At 45.6% G+C, this 25,567-nt stretch overlaps 1 protein-coding gene across 4 annotated transcripts in view; it reads left to right on the forward strand.

The window, feature by feature from the left end:
• The window catches only part of auts2a (activator of transcription and developmental regulator AUTS2 a), a 295,612-nt gene extending 270,343 nt beyond the window's left edge, over positions 1–25,269 (forward strand). For 2 of the 4 annotated variants that reach the window (XM_066695147.1, XM_066695150.1), the window contains 13 exons: positions 10,386–10,920; positions 12,156–12,412; positions 13,094–13,335; positions 14,557–14,601; positions 16,214–16,309; positions 16,549–16,620; positions 17,408–17,437; positions 18,147–18,218; positions 19,652–19,793; positions 20,767–20,847; positions 21,200–21,283; positions 21,936–22,158; positions 22,502–25,269. In XM_066695147.1, coding sequence (XP_066551244.1) covers positions 10,386–10,920; positions 12,156–12,412; positions 13,094–13,335; positions 14,557–14,601; positions 16,214–16,309; positions 16,549–16,620; positions 17,408–17,437; positions 18,147–18,218; positions 19,652–19,793; positions 20,767–20,847; positions 21,200–21,283; positions 21,936–22,158; positions 22,502–23,729 — 3,107 coding nt within the window. In that variant the 3' untranslated portion in view covers positions 23,730–25,269. The remainder of the gene's footprint in view (positions 1–10,385; positions 10,921–12,155; positions 12,413–13,093; positions 13,336–14,556; positions 14,602–16,213; positions 16,310–16,548; positions 16,621–17,407; positions 17,438–18,146; positions 18,219–19,651; positions 19,794–20,766; positions 20,848–21,199; positions 21,284–21,935; positions 22,159–22,501) is intronic. The other 2 variants (XM_066695148.1, XM_066695149.1) reach the window with 2 other exon arrangements.
• Positions 25,270–25,567: the final 298 nt, after the last annotated feature.

The following is a 25,567-nucleotide window of genomic DNA, read 5'->3' on the forward strand; positions in this document are numbered from 1 at the left end:
ATCTGTTGCTATGAGACTCCGGGAAGCGCAGAAGACACAAGTGTTGTGCTGCTCGGTGGTGTGTCTCCACTTTAAGAAAACCCCTGTACTTGTTAGGTGCGTGTTTGAGAGGGGGCTTAATTTCGAAATGGTTTAATCCTGATTTAATTGACAGAAGACCTTGTGTGTCTTTAAGCCTCCAGATATGGGCACTGCTGAGATAGACCAATCCTATTTCACTCTAGATAGGTAGGGAATAGACCAGTATAGGTGATGACTCCCTACTAGTACCTTTTTCTTAATAAAAAAAAAAAGGCTGGGTGGGGGTGGGTCATACGCTAAATTGGTGTGCGTCCGCCAAATTTCAGTTTGACCCTGTGGGTCCTTTTGCATACCTGGTGTTACCTGTACTTTGTTTTCTCATGATTATTGATTGATTCAAACTGACTCAAGCCGAGGAACGACTGTTTTGAGCGTTTTTCAGTCGCGAACCCAATGGTTTCCTCCCTGACACCAAGCGCGAAGGAGAAAGGGTGGCCGCAGCACCGCTCAGCTGCTGGGTGTTTAATGGTGATTAATTGACTATTGCCTGCCGACTGTGACAACAGGAATGAAGAAGGATTAAGAAAGTAAACCAAGAATACCAATATTCTCGATTCGGAGATTACCTGGAGTCTCGGGGGCTTATTTTTAGCATTCCTGATTCACCGGCGTCTCCTTTGTGTGCAGACAACGCCGCCTCAAACGGTTCTCTGCAAAGATTAAGAGCTTCCCTTGGCATGCTGACAAGGACAAAATTTAAGGAACAAGAGTATTTAACCCCGAGCTAATCTTGTCTTTGTGAGAATGGAAGGATTAGGCCATTAAATTCAACATGCCTGGAGGGTTTATGGTATTAATGGGTTGATGAGTGACAAAAACTGCGGAGAAAGGTGAGCTGTCGACTGACACAAGTACACACGTCTCGCACAAGACTGACAGCTCCCGAGATTAGCAGTTGCTGACTTTATTCTCTGTGCAGAGTGACCTGATTGCAAAAGACGCACTGAGGGACTCGAGGAAAGTCGTTTAGGTGGGATTTGCAGAACCTTAAATAGGTCTTGTTTGTTTGTGTTTTTCTTTTCGCTCTCTCTTCCCCTTCTCTCCCTTTTAAGGCCAAACAGGATTAAAGTTTACTAACCATGCCTCCTGAGTATCTTTATGGTGGTTTGAAGAAGTTATTGATTAAATTGATAATTTTTTTAAACTTATATGTGGCAGAAAAGGGAACAAGGAACAGGAAATATAGCAAACAGTGCCGAATCTTTACAGTCAATATTGAAATCCACTGTATTCATAATTACACCAACAGTAGGTCAGTTATTTACTAATGGGAAGCTTTTGTGATTCGTAAATATTTATAAAATCATTATTTGCTGTACAGGAGATAATCGAGGGCACACAAAGTCGTCAGGTGACTTGTGGAAATCAGGGCATACACATCTTCCAAACTTTGTCGTGGAAAGTCGGAGGCCTGTGGGTCTAGGTAAATGTAGCCAAGTCTCTACCGGGGCTCTGGGACAGCCCCTCTCAGGACCTCCCGGCAAGTGAGACCCGCAGGGATGCACAAAGCAGAAGCAGCTGTACGGTGACACGCATCTGCTGCCTGTCAGTGTCGTCTTCGGTTTCAGCTGTGCGCCTGACTTAACCCCTCTGGGATATATAAAGATTTGTTCTCTAAAGGGTGAACGCTGTCTTCACCAAGCGAAGGAACGAGCTCCCCGGGGGGGCGCTGCCAGGATGTGGGCACTGTGGCGTTCTCCGTCAGACGCCAGTTCCCCTCCAGCTCTCTCTCCTCACAGGAGCAGAACAAGCGCTCCGATATGCCCATATGAGACAGAGAGATGCTATCCCAGGCTCTGCATAAAAGGCTGACATCGATGGTTTTGCTCTTAATCATGCCAGCGGTGACACTTGTGTCTGAAATGTTTTAAGCAGAGAGAGTGGGGTGAAGGGGAGAGAAATAAAAGGAAAGGCACAATCATATCAAAGAAAGTCATTAAAACTCTTCAGATTCCGTCTGGAACCGTGGTTATCGGAGCGTAATTTATAATGGTGTCATTAAGACCTGAAAGTATGAACATCTTGGCAAAACGTTGTTCGGTAGCTTTATTATGTGGCAGAGGAAAAAAAATTAAAAATAGGGGGGATAAAAAATAGACCAGAAGAAGGAAAACATTTGTTGAATCCACATGGTATCCCATTACCAAAGCCATTATAGTCTTTCCATGTGGTCCTGAAAGATGAAATGATGGAGCTCCTGTAGTAAGTCAGAATTAGCACAGCAGGGCCCGTGCCATCGTACGCCACCGAGTCTGTTATAACAACTTAAATAAACATTCTCCGTGTTTATTGTTGCAATTAGGGAAGATTGCTGGGTTTTCAAAAGGCATAATGACTCAGTGGCCACCTGTCTGTGAAAAACATTTCTTTTTTAACTAGTTCGGCGCTTTTACAGACTCATAGCTTGCTGTCGGGTGTAGATGTATAGAAAAGGCTCTTCCGCGGGCTGCTCTGCGTCGGAGTTGTGTAAGAGTTGTGCTTATTGCTTTATTTTTAGCGCAGGGAGCAGCAGAGGAGAAGCGGCCAGTCCTCGCTGTAACAGAGCGATCACTGAACTGAGCGAATGTGCCCAGTTAGATTAGGGGAATACATTGCAGCGATCTGAGAGGTGGAGGGACTGCTGGTGTGTGTGTGTGTGTGTGTGTGTGTGTGTGTCAGTTTGTTGTGTCGGGGCTGGGGCAGATCATTTGGGGGTCTGATTTGGTAGTTATTATAGTTTCCTGGTTTGTAGTTTAAACCGAGGGGTGAAGAGATGTATAGCGGAGCCCCAATTTGAGTGAGAACAGTGTTGCTCCTTAAAAAGCTGCCTGAGAAATCAATCTGTGACAACCCCTTCTCTTATTATTCGTAGTATTTGTCTGCTGTGAATCCAGTAGCAAGAAGCCAGAGATGCTACAATATGTGACTATATGGCTCAACTGTAATGAGCAGGAACCTCTCAGCATACACCCAAGTAGATACAGTTACTTTCCTGAACTCTGAAATAGGAATAATTTACATCCACATGTGCAAAATATCAGGCAGTCCTGGTGACAAGATCCAGGATCGCAAGATGAAATTACAGCCACAGTGCAGATACATTCTTAAATGTATGCTAACATAATAAAAAAAACATCATTGCAGTTTTGTTTTTGCTCAATGAAATGAAACTCTTTGACAGTATAAAAATGGTGTAAACCTTTAATATATCCTCTGTGAGAAATCTCCAGGCTTTTTGCAAATATGGAAATAGTACGACAGTATATAAGTGCCTAATTTATTTAACAGCCAGATCAAACCTTCTGTGTTTGTTTTCCATCTGTCATTCCAGGACAAAAACAAAATAAGGGGAAATGCAGGTTTGCTACTGACCCGTGTAATGATCTCCTGTATTGCTAGGCTCACAATAATTACACATTCGGAGCCTCCTGCTCCGATCAGGCTGAGTTATTAGTGTAAAACGACTCGACTTGCTCTGAATTTCACTGTGGATCGCAGACGTACAAATCATCCTGTCCGCGGCACTGCGTCGGCGGATCCCAATCCAGGCCGGGGCCCAGTTGGCTAGAACCTGTCCGAACGCAGCCAGTCTCTGGATGCTCCCACAGCGGTGTTCGTGTGTTTACTGTCCTGAGCCGAGGAAGACAAATTACAGCTGGGACCAGATTAAACCGTTTCTGTCCCCTGGCTCTCAGCTCCAGCAGCACAGAGAGGCCCACTGGGGCTTAAAGTGCCGCCCAATTCGCGGCTGGGAAAGCTGTCGAGAATTACAGGCGACGGCGGGGACAGAGAAGTGTTTTCTCACAAATGGACCTTGTGATTCAGTGCGGGCAGGAGAGGGACACTCGAATCCCTGGAGAACGCACACACACGTTGTTGTTGTTTTGTTTTGTTTTTGGAGAGACTGAGGTTGGCTCTCTCTAGAGGGACCCTACAGCCCTAGCAACAGTTTCTTATGCCCAGAGCTGCCATTGTTGCTCAGCCCGATAATCGAGTGGCACTGAGGTCGTCTGCTCCCCGAAAGTCTACTGGAGAACGGCATCCCAGTCAGGGGAAGATACCCTTGACAGCTGTGAATCCGGGACATTTTCCAGCTACGCAAGATGAGTACGGCTACAAAAATCAAGCAAAGTGAAACATTATGAAGCTAATTCCCCCCTTGGTATTACCATGGCAGTGAAATGCAAGCACCCCCCGCTTGGCCTACTCTGACGTACCGTTACTGCGATTTAAAAACTTTCCACCATCTAAAATATCATTATTAATCTGTAAAACCTCTCTCACATTGTTTCTTTCTTGTGTGTGTGTGCGTAGCGGCTGAGCACATTAATAAGCACCGGAGTCGCGTTCTGCACCACGCCGCAGTAAACCCTGATTATAATTAATGTTTACACAGACTGACACATGTGCAGTGGAATTTCTTTCAGGAGGGCGAGCGCACGCTTCCTCTCCGTGTACATTTTAATTGATTTGACTTGAGCAAATACTAGGCCTTCCTGGATTTATTTATACGTTTGCAGGGGAGTGAAGGGCAACCGAGGCTGGGGCTGCGCGGGACAGTTACTGAAACAACACAGGCATTGTTTGAGTGCGTAATTGTCAGCCAGGCCATAGGGAGACAACCTCCTCTAAGGTGTCTAGACGAAATTAATCCTTTTCTTAGGCTTGCGAGGCCATGTTTGGTACCGAATCTTGGCCTGCAAAACGAGGGGGAAAACAGGGCTTTTGCAAACATTTAAAAACTTATAAAACATCCCGGAAGGAGGAGTCAGTTTTAAAGTCTTTACTATGGTGGCAAAAAAAATACATCATTTCAAATGAAAGCTTGGACTGGACACCTTTCAGGAAGTTGTATATTCAACCTGTCTGTGGTGAAGCAGCCCATTGGCCGAGATTACAGACAGAAACCTACAGGACACAGCTGATTTGTCACGAGTCTATCTTTAAGACGATTCCTGGCTCAGACTCAAGCAGGTGCTTTGCGTCGGCACACAGCTTCTGCCAGAAATGTTACCTTTTGTTGCATCAGCCAAGGACTTGAGTTGTTGAAGAGGTCAAGGCATGTTTCGGTTTGGGTTTTTCCCGTTACAGAAAAGAGGTTTGCAAGTTGGGCATGTCCTCAACAGGTGCAGAGCATGGTATGGAAAAGAAGGGGAATCCGTTTCTGCAGAAGTAGTTTCACGTTAGCAACCTTTTATAGAGATTGAATCAATCACATTTAATTGAGTATAGCGCCCTTCGCAGGGTAGCCGCAGAGCGCTTTACAGACTAAATGACTTCCCATTAAAGACCGAACGCTGGCACTTGGGGGTTTTAAATCTCCAGTGTGAGTATCTTTTTTATTTCACTGGTAAAAACAGACACATTTATTTGCTGAGCTGGTTTAGTGGACGACCACAGCCTGCTGGAAATGGCAGGAGGAGACAGGGAGAAATACCAGACCGTTCCTGTTAAATATCCCATTTCTGTTTAGATCATTCGTGATGTCCTTCCCAAATGTCATCACTGTCACATTTAAAGTATTGTACTGTACCTCCATTGTGTAAAGAGCACATTTCACTCACATAGTCTGGTTTAAGCTGCGAAAAATGGATGAACAGAAAGGCAACGGCACAGTGAACAGACCGTGTATTCGCTGACATGTGACGTTCTCCTCTCGGGCCGTTGAAATGTTTGCCCTGACATTTCTCTTTTGTTTTTTGTTTTTTGTTTCCCTCTGCAATACATCCAAGCTGTGATTAAAATGTCTTCGCAAGCAACCTCATAACCAGCTCTCTAATGCACTTACCCCCAACATAGAGGCCTAGCAGCACGTTAAAAGCTGCTTAGGTAATGTATAATGGATTTCAGTGGTGGAGGGAAGGGTATTTACCGTGACACCTCTCTTCTCTGGATCGGGGCCTTATTCAGCAGGGCTTAGCGTCACCGCACACTCGGGTCTGTCGCTAACTTGATGTGTCAGCTTGAGCTGCGACATCAAATCATTGCGAGGTGAGGGGACTTTGACACTAACCGGACTGAGCGTCCCTATCCTTGGAGATGTTTACATCGGCCCACTGGTCGTCCCCTCTTTCACTATCGCTCTCATCAGCAGGCAGACGTTTTTGATCTTGTATTAGACGCATCTCACTATCAAATTGGAGTTTCTGCCTGTACCGGACAATGTAGTGCTTGTTGCTGGTGTTAAAGTTGTTGTTGTTTGTGGTGGTGGTGTTGTTGATGTTGTGGGGTTTGCTATTTTAAGAAGAGCGGTTCTGGCTCCTGTCCACCCAGTTGTTAAGATTCCCCACTGGTCTGTCTTTTCATAACTTTGTCGTTGCATCTGCAGCCTGATCTCTATCCCCCTGCCGTTCATTGGGGGGCAGCGATTCACAGATCGATACAAACCCCTGCACTCAAGACCTGATGCCAGTCAGGCAAAAAATGAAAAATAAAACAGAGTTCAGAGCCCTGCTTTTCCATGTCAGCCCTCACCTCCTGAAGGCCAGCCAGTTTAAATCACACACACACTCCAATTTCAACTCAAAAATAGGGAATCGGGGGAAATGGAGAGGGAAGTCTTGCAGATTATGCACCGTCTCCTCTCCAGTTGTGGTGCAACTGATGACACTTACATTCAAAAGCTTTTATCCACTGAGCTTCAAATAAGGATTTGTTTTGCCATTTGGAATAAGATTGACTGAGATGGCCTTTAGTAAACCGGCAGAACTGAAGTATCTTGAGTTGAGCTTCTTATTTATAGGTTTGTAAATATTCTTTATTGTCTAATTACACAGCCAGTCATACACACACATACATTCATCAGTACAGCACAGTGTCTAAAAGAACGTTATATTGCAGGAGCTATATTTCTTTCAAATGAGGAAGAATTTTCCTTTATCGTATCTTCAGGTTTGTGCACTTGCATACATATGGTTTGGTTACAGTTTGTTGCGTGTTTGTTATTTCCGTGGTTGTTGTGAAAGGCTTCTGAGGTTAGAGGCAGGCACTTACACACGTTGTTGTTTGAAACAAGTCATGAAGTCAACATACGTTTATGCCCCTGCTATTATCGGCCTGATAACTGCTTATGATGCAAGCAGATCAGTGCACAGGGTGCCGTTTCCCAACCAGCCCAGTTCCTCAAACGTGTTGAAGAACGCATGCATGTGTCGGTCCATATCAAGAGCTCCATTTATAGCCTTCATTTAGAAACAAATAGGATTAATAATCTGCTTACTGCAAGGAGCCAGTGATTTAACTGTCTCACATGCCTGCCCGCAAAGCCAGCTACCTTATTAAGTGTAACAGACCGGTCACTCTCTCATCGTCGCCGGCCACATGCGGCCCGGAGATTGCCCACTCGGCACCGGCGCTCTGCTCCCATTAGGTGACAATGGTCCTTTTGAGATTTGAATGCCCTGTTGGCTTTAGAGGGAATTCACGGAGGGATAATGAGAGCCTCCCTCATGGCCTCGTTGTCTGGAGACAAAGTTTTATAATTGGCGTTCTTTAGACGAGGACCCGACTGAAGTGTCTCATTGCACCTGAGCCTGAAAGCCATTTCGCAGCAGCCCTGCTCCCTCTCTCTCCGCGCTTTCTTCTGCCGAGCCTCAGATTGACAGAAGGCTTTTACTGTGATTTGAATATATGACAGGAGTGACACAAAAGTGTCCGTTTTCCATTTTTACCCCACATTTTTTTTTCTCTCCAAATGAAAGCAGCAGGGCTCTTTCTTTTCAACAGAAGGAGATCTGCATATTTTGTTTCCTGGGATCAAGAAGACTGACAAATTAATTCTCCGGGGAGGTGAATTACAGATTTCTTACATTTCGCGGACCCCAGAGTCTTCATTACGGGAAGAATACATTTCATTCTTTACCCATGTTAGCACATTCGGAAAACAACCTGAGGGACCTTACAGAGGAAATGTGGGGAAACCAACATCTTTTCCATCTAATAAGCTTTGGATGTTTTCCATAAAAGTCTCTTAAGAAAATGACTTTATCGGCTCCTGAGCGAGGAGCAGAGGTTCGCCTTATTTGCGTCCGCAGCAAAATGGAGTTGAATCATGTTTTTGTGGGCAGTTTAGAGGACTGAATGGAGTGAAACTAGAAAGGAGAGAGAGAGAGTGGAGCAGATTCTAGTAGCTTAATGAAATGACTGCTCTGGGCAAAATTTCAGTCTACCCAAATTAAACTGAGCTTGTTTCTAATTTTTGTCCCATGTTACCAGCTCAGAATTAACTGCCTGGCCTGTTTTCTCATCCCATCAGAGCGTTTCACCATCTTGGCCGGCATTTTCTCATTTTTTTTTTTTTAATATCGTCAGCTGAAGTGTTATATTTAAAAGTCATTTGCTGTTCTTGTTGGCAAGCAGGTTTGTTAGACTTATTAATTGCTGGTTTGAATCAAGCGTTCACCGTCAGTTGCTGGCATCACACATCAAAATCACAAGACGAGGCTTCTAATGGGCTGTAGACTGTAACTGAGGAAAGGTTTTAATGATGACAGTCGGGCTTTGTTATAGTTCATCATTTTGCACAGACCTATTTCCGAGAGGCAAAATGTGTGGGTCGTTTGCGGACGAGAGCGTTTTCTCCACAAACTCCTCCCATGGGTGACAAAGCTCGGTGGTTTATCGATCCTAATCGGCCGCCACTGTTTTGTAATCGTTGCTACACAATGAATTCATCACAGCAGCCTAATACAAATCACGCCTAACAGTTAACAATGTGAGCACGGAGCAGAGAGGGGGGATCTATTGTCTCCAACGCTCCTCTGAGCTGCGAAATGCAAACGGTACGAGAGCAGCGAGTCGGCTCTCCGCTGAGGGCTCTGTGATCCATTATGGCCGTCCCAAAGGGTCTTCCCTCTGCAGCGCAGCCTTCCGCAGGGGAATCATCTCGATGAACTGCATTGCGTGGTGGAGCTTTAGCTGCTCAGCCTCGTGTGCACAGGAGGCTTTTGAAAGGGAGTTAATTATGGGTTTTATGCACAAGGCAGTCCTAACAAGTCTCCGGGCTTAAACGTATACATTGAGCCAGGGGACTGGATCAACATATATGTTTATGAGCGAGGGCCAATCGCCAGAGAGAACAAGATTTGTAAAGGGCTATCAAGGAAAAGGCAAAAGTAATCATGTGTTTGTTTTCAGTTGTTTTGGGCTTTTTTTTGTATCACTAGTGGTAGCTAATTTATTGCTACCCTTTCAGTCACTCTGGTTGGGGAGCTGTAACAGTATGAATCTCACATGGGTTGGGATGACAGTAAACATCCTTGTGTGGTTCTGCGAGTTCCCAAATGAATTATGTTTAGCGCAGATTATTAGTGCCAAGTCCCGAGTCTTGGGTGATTCCCAGGAATAAATGCTTGTTATTTTTTTATGCCTTAGCGTACTGGGAAATGTAGCCAAGGCGATTGACTGTGGCTGCACACTCCTGTGTATCCATGGACCCTCCACACAGAACCTGAGCTTCAATACGTTCAGCAACTACGTTCAGTGTCTTCCTGCATGTACAGTAAATACATAACAGTTCATATCGAGATTAGTCCCAGGATGTGAGCGATTAGCCTGAAAAGATATTGATATTGAGACCCAGATCTCTAGTTCATTTTAAGATGAATCTCTCAGTCTGCTGCAGTGACTTATGAAGAAAGAAGTGTCTTATACCTTACACAAACACACAGGTGCACCCACCTTCAGAGTTCGTTTTTTTTATATGAAAGAGGCCCGGTCCTTGAGAAACAGGAAGTGGTGATAAACCTGCTACAGATGCTGTCTCGGCGGGGCGTCCCCTGAAAGCAGGTTAAAGTCCAAATTGCAGAGTGAATGGCTGGCTGTCAGCTGTGTGCCGCTGTCTGTACACATTAGAGACTGCCGCTAAGCTGGAAAAGACAGAAAATTAGCAGCAATTAAGGATTCTGTACTAAATCAACAGATGTCTTCTATTAAACAGCATTCAGATCTATGCGATAATTGCTGAAATGCGTTTCGAGGTTCATGTTCTCCTGTCACAAATCAGTCGCATGATTCACCTTTTTAAGTGCTGACTTTGGAAACCTTTTGACTTCTCTTTCTCCGCAGACAGCAGTGAAAGAACCGGGGAGACTCGCAGCCATTGTTTTAATTAACTTTGACTGACAAAGGATCTTAATTGCGTGCTTTAGTGTGATTAGGGGTGTTTAGATTCATCACGGGTTAGATTTACCGAACAGGCCGTGAATCTTTAGCAGGTCGTTAACACAACTCCATGATACTGGTGGAAATAAAACACCACCGCCGTGAGACCCAAGACATGGCAGGCGGCCCGGTTCTGTGCTGACATGTTTTTCTTTCCCCTCCAGTTACGGATTTCAGCGTCGATGCGCTCACCGCCAATGACAGCCAAGACGCCAGAGGACCGGGCCTCCCCAAGGTGTCGGGCCTAGAGAGGAGCCAGGAGAAGAGCCCGGAGAGCTGCCGGGACTCCGCGGTGCTGGTGCCTGCAGTGCCCAAGGAGCCCGCCCCGGAGGCCCCGTCCGCGGCCCGTCCCTCGGCAGACCCCCAGGCCGAGCGCCCTCCCCCCCCCAGCCCCCCCCAGCCCCCCCGTCCTCCACCCGTCTTCCAGCCCCGGTCGCCGCCGGCCCCCTGCCTGCCCGGACCGCCGGCCCCGGAGCCGCCGCTGCCCGCACCTCCCCAGCCCGTCCTCCAGCCTCGGCTGCAGCCCGAGCCACCGCCTCACCCGCGGCCCCCCGCTCTGCCCCGCCCACACTCACGCACCTTGTCTCCCCTGCTCCCGGCCCACCAGAGCCAGCCCCCAGCCCAGGCCCGGCCCCCGTCGCGCAGCCTGCCCCGGCCTCTGTCGGCATACAGCAGCAGCCTGAGCCTCAACAGCATAAGGTTGGTACAACACTCTGGCATCTTCCAAAGCTTCTGCCTTCAGCTGTTGTGCTCAATGTGCAGATAGAACAACAATAATGCGACAAGAAAAAGCCCTCAATTTATATATATATATATATCGAGGAATAAATGCATAATGCAGTTCTGGAATAATCTCAATTGACAGATTAGAATCAGAAACTCTAAGATGACCTCCAGCTGACTGAATGATGTGACTGTGTGCTGCGCCAGCGGATAATTTGGACGTTAATACTCTATGAAAGTATCTCCAAGTATCAGAGGAACATAAAATATCCGAGCAGATTGTTGGAGAACGAATCCCAGCAGCGCCGCACAGACATCCGATGCCAAACAATATCAGTGTCCAAAAAAAAAAAGGGGGAAAGAAGTCCTCACACCAAGAGATAACTGCTTTAAATGTATTAACTTCCCACAGTCATGAATAGCCTCCAGCTCACCCAGACTCGTTTATTTGTGTCCTGTTGTGTGGGTTTTTGTATTGTTGATTTGGTCTGGGATTTCTCTGTTTATTTATGTATTTCTTGCCTCTCAACACCATGCGTTTGCCATCATTTCAGATATTCTGCATAACACTCTTCCTAGGGATCTCCATTCTATTTAAATTCCTCCTTTCAAAGCTTCGATGTTCTTGTTCTGCAAACGCTGCCGACGGCCCGGGCTCCGCGCTCTCGACGGTGCATAATTAAAGGACAGCTGGAGAGACCGTCAGCGCAAATGAGCTGCCCGGCTTAGCATCCAAGACACAGAGAGACTGACTGCGGTCTCCTAGGAGAAGCCAGAGATAAGATGCCAGGCTGTTTCTCGCCTCTCGGAAATGCAACTAGCTCAGAGATCCTCTACGAGTCTGTGTTCACTGTATTTGATCGCGTGTGTCGCAGGCAACCGCTTGCGTTTGAAGTAGGAGGCAAACAAACAAGGAAATAAATAAATACGTACGCGGCACAAGAAACAGACGAGTCCCTTCATGTCATCTTCTGTCTTCCCACCAGTTTGTTGTTGAAAATCCCTACTTAAGAGCATTTGTGGAAAGATGTTGCATTTTGCGTTGAGCTGCTGAGTGTCTAGTATTAGCTCTCAAACAGCGATGATACGTTTTAAGGGACCGCAAACCCTAAGCGCTTTGTCAGAAGTTACTCCTGTCTAACAGCCGCAGTTTGGTTTGTTTTCCCCCGGTCTCTGACAGCTCCACTCTGGTCTCCTCTTTGTCTCCACAGCAGCAGCCGAAGCAGCACCCCGGGCAAGCCTCACGTGCCGCCCCCCGCCCCCCAACACCTCCCCCACCATCCGCCCACCTTCCCCCTCTCCCTCCCCAACCAAACGGCGCCCCACGGATTCCCCCCCGCCCTGCAGCCGTCGCCCCACCCCCATCACCCCAATATGTTCGCGCCTCCAGCGGCCTTGCCCCCACCTCCACCGCTCACGTCAAGCACCCTGCCCGTCCCCGGACACCCCGCTGGGAGTGCCTACTCAGGTATGTCCAATCATCGCCCATGGTGACGGGAGAGAGAAGGTCAGGGAGCGGAGGATGAAATATTCCTTCCCTGGCAGCCATTAATCAGCGACAGGCCAGAGCCATAAATTCTCGGAGGACAGCTGACAGAAGACACCCATTACTGGGATGTGTATGAGCAGACAGGGCCCCAAAATGTGTTGTGACACAAACAAGGCACACAGAGAGACACTCAAAGTTATTACATCGCTAATGGGGAGTGAAATGAAGTCCTTGTAGTTTTTGTTGTACACGGAGAAGTGATTGTACCCGAGGATTTTATAAGGCTCAATTTAGTCTGAAACAAAAGTGGAGGATGTGCAGATGCCCAAGTGTGTCTTTATCTATAGTTCAGTCCCCTTCCTGCCAGGCTAGAAGGCAGTTAATGTTCCCTCTGTTTAAGAAGTGGTGGTGTTCCCGGTGAGGAATGGCATTACGGTTTTGCGGCGATGTGAAAATGTCAGCCCTCACCGCGGAGACTGCCAGGCATTAGTTATGGCTTTAGTGGTTTACTTTTACTTCAAAATGTCAGCTCTGTGTTGTCTTCTCAGGGAGCTGTGCAGAACTGGATTTGGCACTTTGTTTTTGGTGTGTGTGTGTGTGCTGTCTGAGTTGGCCAAGTGACTGAATCGGCCCCGTGCCGTCCCCCTCTTGTCCCCTCAGAACAAGACCTGCTGCGACAGGAGCTCAACACACGATTCCTAGCCTCTCAGAGCGCCGATCGAGGGGCCTCCCTGGGGCCACCCCCATACCTGAGGACCGAGTTCCACCAACACCAGCACCAGCACCAGCATACGCACCAGCACACGCACCAGCACACCTTCACGCCATTCCCACACGCCATCCCGCCCACCGCCATCATGCCCACCCCGGCACCGCCCATGGTGCGTACCCCAGCCAGAAATGTGAGGATAAGTAGCACACGACTCTATTCTCTCTTCAGGTCCCTGGGGTATCGCTTTTGAAAAATGACACCGGTCGCAAAATGTTGTTTCTAAGTTGTTTCTCTTTTTAGCCGTTCTTCTGGACAGACTGTGTTTTCCCTGATAGTGCTGCGTTCATTTCCTTCTTTAAATCTGTTTTGTTGTTGTGTTTTTTGTGTAACATCCCACCGACTTCAGAAGATTCTTTGAGCTCAGAGTCCTTCTGTTGTTGCTGTCATGATCATTGTTTAAAGTTATCTGTGTATCCACTAAAGGCTCAAGCAGATGGTCACTCTGGCCTGGCTTAGTAATTTCATCCTGGTCTTCAAAGATCACTTTCACAGTGTCGGCCACAAGTATGCGCTAAGCACGGCCACTGCAGTATGCAGGGAAACTATCAACAAAATAGTCCATTAAGGCTCTCACACCGAAACCACAGAAGAGTAAAGAATGCTTTTTGTTTTGTTTACTTTTCTAGGAGTGCAAACCCTGTGGCAACAACAAAGCTTTGTGCACTTTTCTCAGATTACAAGGACAGTTTAAACCCACAGTATCGCCCCTTACCTGCTATTGATTCAACTCCCACACTGCCCATAGATCTTTTATCTTGTATCCATTGCAGAATTGATAAGTGTTGATAATTGGCTCTATTTGTATGAGCTTCAGATGGGAATTGTACATTCTGGGCTTCCTATGATGTATTACTTTATAACTCTGGATGTTCTAACAAAACTGAGCATAATCTTTAGCGAAGTAATTGAACAAAGAGAGAGACTGTTACAGCCTTAGAGTCTCACACTTTGTATATTTTGGCAGCTTTCTGAAGGTGCCAATATCTATTCTGCATGCTAGATATATGCACCATGAATATGTACATGATATATGTGGCTTTAATTGATGTGTTTAGATTATACTGCATTAATTACAGTTTTGGGAGCATAATGATCTTAAAATGCTGATGTCTCTCATGAGTTAATGTACTTAAAGTGTGACTATGCAATGTGATTTTTTATAAGGAAGCAGTAAAAACAAAAGATTAATAACGGATTACACATTCTCACACATATTAAAAAGTGTCTCGAGTAAGTCTACAGTGTGAATGTAGTCTGGCAGGTTTAATATCCCTCTGTTGAGGCTGATTCAGTTGTGTTGACCTGTTTGACAGCGATGTAATTAGCTCTGCCTTATTTCATTCCCTTGCAGTTCGACAAATACCCTACAAAAGTCGATCCGTTCTACAGACACAGTGTGAGTGTACTTGTCGTGGACTACGTTGTGCTTCATTGCTGTCCCATCCAAACAAAAGATATCATTGCTGTCTGTGGTGACTCCACATGCCATCGTGGTCATTCATTGTGTAGCGTGATCATTAGTGCGTTCGCTCCCGCATTCTCCACCCTTGTGTCGGTACAGCATCCCTCCCACACAGCGGCAGCTATACTCTACGGCTCCAAGATAAAACTGCAATTCATCCACAATAGCACAACACTAAACCAAGACTAACAAAAATCATTAATCAAGGGTATTAACAGCCCAATCAATGAGTTTCAAAGTCACGATTACTGCTCTAAGTGAAAGTAGCTTTTGATCCCTGCCTTTATCGTCAGTGAAGCCCACAGGAAGAGTCTCAAAGTTATTTTCATCGGCAATCTGTAGCTAGTGTTTTGATTTGATTCATTTATTTTTTAAAGGTGAAAAAGCCTGTACTATTTGAGCTACACAAACCTACTTTTTTTAACCAGTGCTGGTAACACTTACAATCACACGAGATAAGATAAGGCTGTATGGTTAACCCGGCTTTAACTTTCATAGTGTAATGGAAACACTTGATAAGAAACTCAAAGAAAAATAAATATGTAAAAATCCCAATAAAGACAAGCCGAGGGATATATATATACACACAAACATTGTGGAGAATGGTTAAAGCTGTAGGGATGCTGTATCCAATCTCATGCCGTGTTGTTTTATGCTTCTGTCAATTGCTTGCTCATTTTGAACCGCTAAAAAGCAGGACAGGGCAAATTAATTATTTTACACTATAAAACTCTAACCACACTTGCTGTTACGAGCGCCAAACAGCAGCCATTGTCATTAATAGCCTGGATCTGTTTGAAGTCCTGCATTTGTGTCTTTTGCCCTCTCCTGCTTCGGACCCGCTGCTCTGCGGATACTCGGCTGTTATTAGTCGCCGTGGCAATTATGTGCCGCAGACACTATTCCATTCTAATTGCTATTCATTTTAATCAGATCTGTTTGAGATTCATGGCGGTGGCAGGTATTCTCGACATTATAGTCAAATCCCTGAGCACTCTGAGAGAGGACCCATTTAAATGCATTTGCATCATCAGCCTAATAGCTTCTAATATTCAAACTTATGGAGAAGAGAAGAAAAAAAAAAGGCACGATGTGGGTAATGAGAGAAATGGATGGTGTAATTATGCAGCATGATAAATTGTGATTATGCCCAGGTACAGCTTTGTGTGTGTGATTGGAAATATTAAGTTATTATATAATGCTTATGAACTGTGTGCTCTAACACAACAGAACAGTGACTTTCATTAATTCTCCATTTTTATGCCAACAGCACTCAAATAAACACGCTGTACTTCTATAATCTGGTTCTGTTAACAAAAGCGATAGTTCTTAACACTAAGCCTGCTGGGAAAGTGAGTCAGGTACCCATAATATCGTGCATCTCTGGCTGCTGCCTTTGTCCTTCCCAATCAAACCCTTAGACGCGTTTGCGATTTGTGCGGCCTCTCCCCCAGCTGTGCTTTCATATTGCGCCGTTGAAATATGTACATGATTTGATTCTTCTGATATATGCCATTAATTAATGATGGATGTGTTTATTTTACAGCTGTTCCACTCATACCCTCCAGCTGTGTCCGGAATCCCGCCCATGATCCCCCCAACTGGACCCTTTGGTTCATTGCAAGGGGCATTTCAGCCTAAGGTACGCTGAACTGAATGGCGCCATCGGAATATTTAGAATTAGAGAGACACACGCGGGTTGTTCCTTTCTGTCTGATGAAAGAGCGATAGATTTTGTGTTTTTGTAAATGCATTTCATTCGGTAGTCAAACAGGTCTGGAATTTTTTGGCAATTAAACGACAACCAGAGTGGTTGAATGTGATTCGGTGACCAGATGAAGAGGCAGCCGATCAAGTGAACGAATTTTCTTGTCTTTCCAGACTTCTAATCCGATGGACGTGGCGTCAAGACCCGGTGCCGTCCCGCACACGCTGCTACAGAAGGACCCGAGGGTAAGTAAGGGCTCTCAGGACTGCACGGCACGTAACTCATTACTGATAACACATCTAGAGAACACTTTGTCTCCCTCCCTTTTACCTTCACGACAAATGGACCCTGAGAGCTGACTTGCACACCAAATTTTATAGATTTGTGCGTGTGGTTGTTTGAAAAGTTCGGGAACGACATACAGTAGAATCTATGAACAAAACATTGTTCCCTGGATGACTGTGTCTTATTAATATTCAGTCCATGACTTATTGATTCAAAATGTTTCCACAGTACTGTATATACACATCATTCACAGAGCTGTTTTATATATATATTCAACAATAGCAGTTTTATTTTCTCTTGAATACACTTTTGAGTTTTATAGGAAAGCGAAAACAGATTTTAGAAGAAAGCACGGGGATATAGTGTGTGTTCCCGTAATTTAATCTCTCTGGTCTCCAGTGAAGGTACAGCTTGACAGAAACACCGAGCTAATTGACGTGTAATTTCCCCCAACAAATTTACATAGTTCCTCATGTTTACCAAAGATTAACTTTTACGCACAATATGCCAACAGGCTTACACACTTTTTGTCAGCCATGTTTAACAGCTTGTCAGCCTTGATATATGACGGGCCACAGAGGGCAGCAGGATTTATAAATACAGACTAATTATGCTCAGGAATGCTTCATTTGAAAGTAAAATTTTAACATTTTAATTTAGTCAATAATGAAGCGATATGCGTTTGTTAATTAGGAATATTGTCTTGAGTGACAGGCGTGTAACCGAGCTGTCACTCTTCTTTTACAGCTGACGGATCCGTTCCGGCCCATTCTGAGGGTAAGAGAGCTCTATTAGTATTACAGGCCTTCCTGCAGGAGGCCCAGGGGACGGGGAGACAAACTAATTATAAGATGATTGTGCCTTACAGGTGTCATTTTGTATATTGTCTTTAACGCACTGGAGATTTCAATTAGAATAGTGTAAGCCCTTAAAGAGAAAAGGGGGGAAAAAAACAAGAAAGCAAGCTGTTACTGAAAATGAAGGCAATTTATTTGTGGAATCGTCATTATGAAAAGGATGACTTGATCCGAGTGTGATTTGAGTGCGTGCGGTGAATCGCTATTTCATAACTAAAGCACCGCCCTGAGACCGAGACGCACTTGTTTTATTGTGTTTCTCGAACGGCGCTGACCGTTCTCGCTTCCTGGAAAAAAAGAAAAACTGTCAGAAAGAGGATTGTACAGAATACCGAACGCTGACGTCTCCTGCAGTCTGTTCAGTTACCATCTGCACTGGCGTCAGTCAGAGACTCATCCTGAAGGCAGTTCATCCTACAGTGTCTTCACACTACACATCTCTTAGGGTCACGTGACACAAGCGAGAGGCACCTGAACGGATCCATTTCAAAAGGGAATGAGAAAATTGTCCTTTTACTCGTTTTGATTAGTCAATGTGGAGTCATTTTAAAGATCCCCATTTCAGGAGTCTGTTTTGTAAGGGGTTCAAATGTCAAAAATTAATGTTTTTTTCTGTCTTTGTTTTGCAGAAACCTGGGAAGTGGTGTGCAATGCACGTACACATTGCCTGGCAGATCTATCATCACCAACAGAAAGTCAAGGTTAGTTGATTAGTTTGCAATTTTTATCTTCCTGCTCCATCACCCCTGCCAGATCCCATTTGTTACCAGACTGGAATGAACTGGGGGAAAAAACACTCCTGTTCCTTCCAGATTATTAATTCAACTTAATTGCAAAGGATACTTTATTTTTTTAATACGTTTTTTAAATGGTTAACATCTACCAGATGCTTTCTTCGAATACGATTGTGAGATACTGATAATGTAAGGATATATATTGTGTATTTATTGATATCCGCTCTACAGACAGGGCTGTATTCCTGAAGTGTTTAACAAGATCCTAAAATATTTCTAACATGAATAAACGTTATAATAAACTGTAAAATAAATTAAAAGTGACCCTTTCGTGTTAGGCATCGATCTCTTTGTGAACCCAGTCACAGGTTCCAGGTGTGGTGTATGGGTTATAACAGCTCTGAAACGGCCACAAGAGGGCGCTGATGGTCTGCAGTCATAACAGCAAACCTGTATATAGTGCATGATAAGGGATTTGTATGCATTCAGTATTATATTTATATATGCTTCTGTTAAATAATAATTGTCAGGCATTTTTGATAATATATTGATTTCTTGTTGGGTACCTCCCTTATATATATATATATATATATATATATTAATATTATTATGTTGCTGTTGTTGTTGTTAATGTGAACATGGCTTTTGTGAATCTGTTAAGTGGTAAAATTATGTTTTTAGTTTTATCTATGAAAACTAGCATCTAACTTCATATAGTTCACTATTAAAAAAAAAAATGTTAGGCATGTTTCTTTCTTTGTTAGCTTTTTCCTATTTGTGTTGCTTTTTTGTAAACAAAAAGCCTATAATTGGCTACATTTTTATACATGATCAATCTCGGTAGACCGTGCAGTCATCTCTTGGGTTTTTCATTCAAAGCTGAAATGGCTCCATCTGCTGGCCCTTCTGCGGTATTTCAACCCAGACATAAAACAATCACAGCTAACAACTTAATCTGCACTTTTAACACACAGATAATGCAGTAATGTTCTGTCTGGCTGGTATCTAATCGGGTGTGGATTAAGCAATAAGAGCTTTACTGTTTTACTTGCAATGATACGCCGAGATTAGCATTGTTAGTCTTCACTTCGTGTTGAACTGCAGTCCATCTTATCGCAGAAATCCTTCAAGTCATGCAATAAAAACAATTGTTATCAGAGACCTCAGAATAGCAGGCGGAGCTCGGAAGTCCTTCAGTCGTTTATTTGTTAAAGAAGCCTGAAGCCCGTGATAAAGGACTGGACCCATTTAAAATCTGCACACCGAGAGTCTGATCAAAGTAGCTCTGACGGTTTTGTTTTTAGAGTTGTAAACAGGAAGTGATGTCATCTTTTCTACACCATTCTCTCTGATTTGCAGGTTGAGATTTTCACTGTTCTGTCTATTTTTGCGTCTTTTAGCAGCAGATGCAGGTGGACCCCCACAAGCTGGACTTCGGGCTGAAGCCGGAGTTCTTGAGTCGACCTCCGGGCCCCAGTCTCTTCGGGGCGATACACCACCCCCACGACCTTGCCCGCCCTGCCACGCTCTTCTCTGCTGCAGGTCAGTCGATACCCCGTTTCTACGTTTAGGTGCACCTCGGCCTAGCCGTGCCGTAGCCACGTACCGAAAGGCCGCTGCCTCCATTTCCATTGCATTTCAGTGAGGTACAGCTGCCCGTGTGAAACACTGAAGGTCAGACAGCATTCTGGGACATCCTGGGATTTAGTGGCGACAGTAGTGTTTGGTTTGGAGCTTGAAAGAAGCCTTGTTGCTTTTTTCATGTCCTGGGCAGATCGGGGTGGGTTCACACTTTTCAAACAACACAAGATGTCTGGAAATATTAACATGGTGTGGACAGTGACAGGAAGGGAAAATGTTTCGCATGTTTAAATCTAACAGCTAGTTTTTCAATGTGGGTTCACATTATTGTGTTGTGTTTTAAAAGGTTAATTTCTCAAGATTGATTTTAAAACGAGGGAAGGGAACACTTGTATCCAGGGTCATGTATGAAGGTTACATTCAGCGGGAAACATATTATATGAATTATAAATACATGCATAAATAAAATGCAGTAATGCAATACATAGCGCAGCCAACCATATAGATTTTGAGTAAATGCAAATTGTAAACACATGCAGTGAAATCTATGCAGAGGGGGATGTGGGGGCAGCAGTACTAGAGCAGCCACAACAACAACAAAAGCGCGCCACAGAGTGCGTGATTTGTGTGTTTAGTTCCCTGAACGTTAATCTCAAGGAGAGCTGGCGTCACTTATAAAACACCGCCAAACACAGGAGGTATAAACAGGGCGTTCTGTGATGGATGGCAGCCGTCAGCGGACCTCTCCCTCATGCCTGGGTCTCTGTGCCAAGTCTCCCTCCTTTCTTACGACAGTCAAACCATGTGACTGTCGGGCACAATGAGAGATTGTCCTCAAGAATATGCATGACGATTACACAGCACACGGGACTGCGGCATGTCCCTCCCTGCATGGCGTGTTTGTGTGTAAAGCTCTGCTCTGCTGTGATTTCAGGTTCCACGCACCCGTCCGCCGCACCCTTCGGACACCCGCCCCACCACCCCAGCAACTTCCTCAACCCTGCCGCTCACTTAGGTAAGAACCATGAAATCCGCACCTGCCTGGTGCCGAGGGCTCTGTCACACTGAACGCCGACTGAGTTTCTTCTGGTATGGTTACAAGTACACCACTAGAGGGAGACTCGTACTGTGCTACAAGGTTTATACATACCTGTTTGCACAGCTGGTGCTTCTCTTTATTCTTCTACAGACGTAGCGATGAGACTATTTTAAATCATAGTGACAGTCAATACAGAAGCTGTTCATAATGATCTTACCACTGGAAACTAAAAACACATGACTGTCCCTGTTTTGATCTGTAGATTTCAAGCACACTTCATTAATGCCAGACGATGTTCATTAATATCGATGTTTCTGCTTTTTTACAGAGCCGTTCAGCAGGCCGGGCTCGTTCGGCAGTCTGGCCACGCTGAGTTCTGCTGCGTTCGGGGGTTTGGGGAACCCGGCACTGAGTGAGTGGACACACTGCTGTACCAAACCACAGTCTCAATCCGCAGGACATCAGCGTTACTTTAACCCAGTGTTTCCCTGCCCTGCTTCTGTTTTTGAGCTCTCAAAACTGAGCTCTCAATTACTTAATTACTAGTAGGGTACTGAATTGAACCCTAGTTAAAGTAATAATTTGCCTAATCTCAGATCTTAAATTATTTTGGACAGTTGTAGAGTTCATGTAGATGGAACACTTCTAAAAGTCAAATTAAGCAAATTGGTTCACTTGAGGGTTCAATTAAGTAATTGAGAGCTCAGCTGGAACAAAAACCACCAGGGCAGGAGGTCCCCTAGGACCAGGATTGAGGACCAGTGCTTTAACCAGTGTTTTTTGTTCCAGCTGAGCTCTTAATTACATTGTTGAGCCTTAATATTGCATTATTAGTTCAATTATGGATTAAATTAAGCAATTAAGATCTTAGTAGGAGCAAAACCCAGCAGGATAGGTGTTACTCCAGGACTGGTTTGGGAATGCCTGAACAAGATTGTATGAACTGGACTTGAAAACCACTGCTATAGAAAACTTTTTTCCTTTCTGAAAAATACCCACAGTGCATTTCTGAAAAACATAAGACTTCCTGTTCTCATGTTTTTTGTCGTTTCCTTCCCCTCCAGCACCCAACTCTGTGTTCGGTCACAAAGACAGCCCCGGTGCGCAGAACTTCAACAACCCTCACGAGACGTGGAACCGGCTGCACCGGACGCCGCCCTCCTTCCCCACCCCCCCGCCCTGGCTCAAACCGGGAGATCCCGAGCGCAGCTCCTCAGCGGCGGCGCAGGACCGGGACAGAGACTCGGACAAGCGGGACTCTGTCCTCAGTAAAGACGACAAGGAGAGGTAAGAATAATGGCGCAAATAAATCATTTTTGATAGGACTTTAAACAAAGTGCTCTTTCAAATGAAAGGATCTCTGCCTCTACCGTGAGGTCAGGGTGTGGATGTCCCAGTATGGGTACTTTAATGTGTGAAGTCTGTTATCTGTTTCCTAACACTAACTTAGTTAAACCAATTTGGCTGAATTAAGATGAGGTGTTTTCACGGCTGCACCTTTCTTTTTTTGTTGAATTACAATTAAGGTTTGGTCAGTTAGACAAATTATTTTGGACAACACAGTCTAGTGCAACACTTATTGCACGTGAGTGCCAAGCCTGATCTCCTCTTCTGTGTTCCTCTCTGCCAGGGATGCCATGGAGAAGAGGCACCACAGCCACCCCTCCCCGGCACCCATCAACTCCCTGGGTCACAGCCGCCCCCCCACCGAGCCCCCCCGAGGGCACGTGACCAACGACCTCCGTGAGAAGGACAAGCCGAAGGAGAGGGAGCGGGACCACCCGGACTCCTGGAAGGACCCCGCGCCCGATGAGCACAAGCTGAAGGAGAGCCATGTGGTGGAGAAGGAGCCGCCCACTATCCACGAGAGCCGCACGGCAGACGATGGTAAGCAGGTGAGCCGGGTGATGTCTCCGTACGTGCGGCCGCCGGGGCTGGACGTGTCCCGGTCCAACGGCAGTCTGAGCCGTGAGGCGGAGAAGAAGAGCGAGGCGGTGTACGAGCTGCCGAAGAAGAGCGCCGAGGTGAAGGTGAAGGAGGAGCGCAAGGAGGAGCAGGAGGCGCCCGTTGAGGTCCCCCCACCGGTACACCGGCCCCCCGAGCACCCCCAGATGCCACCAGCCCCCAGCGTGCACCCACCCTCCTCCATGGCCTCCATGCCGATGCACATGGGCATGGCGGGGGTCCACCCCATGAACAGCATCAGCGGGCTGGAGCGGACTCGCGTGGTGGCGCCCTTCATGGGCATCAGCCCCATCCCCGGCGCTGAGCGCTTCCCCTACCCCGCCTTCCATTGGGACCCCATGAGGGACCCGCTCAGGGACCCCTACCGGGGCCTGGACCTGCATCGACGGGACCCCCTGGCCAGAGACTTCCTGCTGAGGAGCGACCCCCTACACCGTCTCGCCGGGCCCCGGCTCTACGAGGCTGAGCGCTCCTACAGGGACCGGGAGCCCCACGACTACAACCGGGAGCACGGGCACGCGCTGGCAGTGGAGCAGCGGCGGGAGCAGGAGCGGGCGAGTCACCTGGAGGAGCGCGAGCGGCTGCACATGCTGCGGGAGGAGTACGAACACGCCCGGCTGCACCCCATGCACCCCTCCCTGGACGGCCACCTGCACCACCCCGGCCTCATGACCCCGGGCCTTCCCAGCATGCACTACCCCAGGGTCAGCCCCTCGTCGGTGCACCAGAATGGCATCCTCAACAAGAACCCACCCACGGCCTCCCTGAGCGCACCCCCCCCCCTGATCCCCACGCTGGGGGCTCGCCCCAATTCTCCACGAAGGACGCCTTTGACCGCAGACATTAGGGACAGGCCACCGTCGCACACTCACAAAGACATCGAGGCGCGGTGAGCAGACAGAGCGTACCGAGTGCCCGAGCGTCAGGGGACTTTACCGAGCACTTAGGATCGGGCGACGCGTGTGTATCATAGCTGTCTATACAATATGTGCAAAAAAGGAACATTGCATTATGGGTTTTTGTAAAAAAAAAAAAAAAAAAGACAAAAAAGACAACAAAAAAAAGGAGAGGGAAAAACTCAAAAAGAAAAAAATTTACATATGTTTTAGCCAACTTGCTTTTCTGTTTTCGTGTGTATCCTTTTATTTGTACAGAAAAACTAAAAAAGGTTTGTTCTTGGGAATGCGGGAGGTTAGTGGAACAAAACGGCAAATAGACACCCTGGGAAAGACGGTTGTTCGGGATGTACAGGTACTCGTTGCAGGAGGAGGAGGCAGGCTCTTGTAGATATCAGTGTACAGAGACAGGCCTGTGTCTGGGGTTTAAAAGGTACATATATGCAAAAGGGTGTAACGAAAGCTTTACTTTGTACAAATGTACATAGAGGAGTGAACTAACGGGAGTCCAGAACTTCTTACTTTGTGCTATTTGCAGATTTTATGATTTGTTCTCACAGCCTGCTTCGCGCTGTGCAAGGTAAGTGTCGTTTCACAGATCACCCCTCCAACTATGCAATGAATGTTTTGGCTTTTACCGCAAGAGCCGGCATTTCTCAAAGGAGCCTTTCCAATACCCAAACTTACTCAACAGAGCCATATTCTCTCCAGATTCAGAAAGACGTCAAGGTTTATCTGTTTTTTTTATCATCTTAATGTATTGTTTCCTCTCAGATAATCTAAAACTAAAGTTAGCAAGGTGATAGAGACCTATATGGAAAATGATAGATTTGCTGGTGACAATCCTTTTTTTTTTTTTTTTTTTGAAAATTAATCAATTTAAAACACAAAAATCCCAATCCCAAAGTCACCTCTCTGTAGGAAAAGTTAGGATCTTTTCCAGGAAGTTTGCCCCATTATTTCCCCCAATTAAGATTGCTTTGGCCCTTTCTGTTTGTAGAGAATATGACTTTGAAAAAGCAAAAGACAACAGGAAACATTTCTTCTAAAGGAGTGTAAACTATGTGTATGAAAATAAAATTAGTTCCGTTGGTCTAACAGTGTATCAAAGTGCTATCCTAAGTTGTTGTATCTACAGAAAAAACGAAAGAAAAAAGCTAACGATGGACAGTTTTGTTTCTAATGAGCAGAGATCTATTTTAGTAGTCAACTGAAGGTTTAGTTGTGCGCTTCAAACTATGTGAACTCCAGATGTTGTGCAGTGTTTTTTTAACAAACAAAAAATAAAATGTACACTGGAACCGTAGTGGTAGTTAATGAGTATTGCAAAGAGATTGTTATTAACAGAACTTTTTTGCTGTTTATCATGTACGTTTAAAAAATAAAAAAATAAAAAAAATGAAGTCCTTTCTAGGTCAAATGTAAAGAAAAAAAAGCAGTGAAGCGACTCTCTGAATCTTCAGCATGTTCCTCATTAAAAAAAAAAAACTTGTGTTATGTAAATTGTGCCATGTTATTAAAAAATGTGAACTAAAAACCCCTATGACGACCTGGCTTTGTAGCATGTCACACACGACACGTGATGCTGTGGTTTTAATTAGCTCTGCTTTATATAACGGGGGTCTCTGTCCGTTTCCTGTTTATCTCCTCGTGAAGACAGATGGCCAATTTCCCCTTAATCGATGCGAGGAGACGTTCATTGTAAAGTGTCACCCACTCAATTTGGGTTTCGGTGGCACATAAACTGCCAGATCTGTCTTATGAACTATAACCAGATGTAAGACACAACATAAAAATCTACGAAAAACCTCTCTTCAAACCAGCTCTAGAGGTAG

This window comes from Amia ocellicauda, chromosome 22, assembly GCF_036373705.1.
Source record: "Amia ocellicauda isolate fAmiCal2 chromosome 22, fAmiCal2.hap1, whole genome shotgun sequence".
NCBI classification, from domain to species: Eukaryota; Metazoa; Chordata; class Actinopteri; order Amiiformes; family Amiidae; genus Amia; species Amia ocellicauda.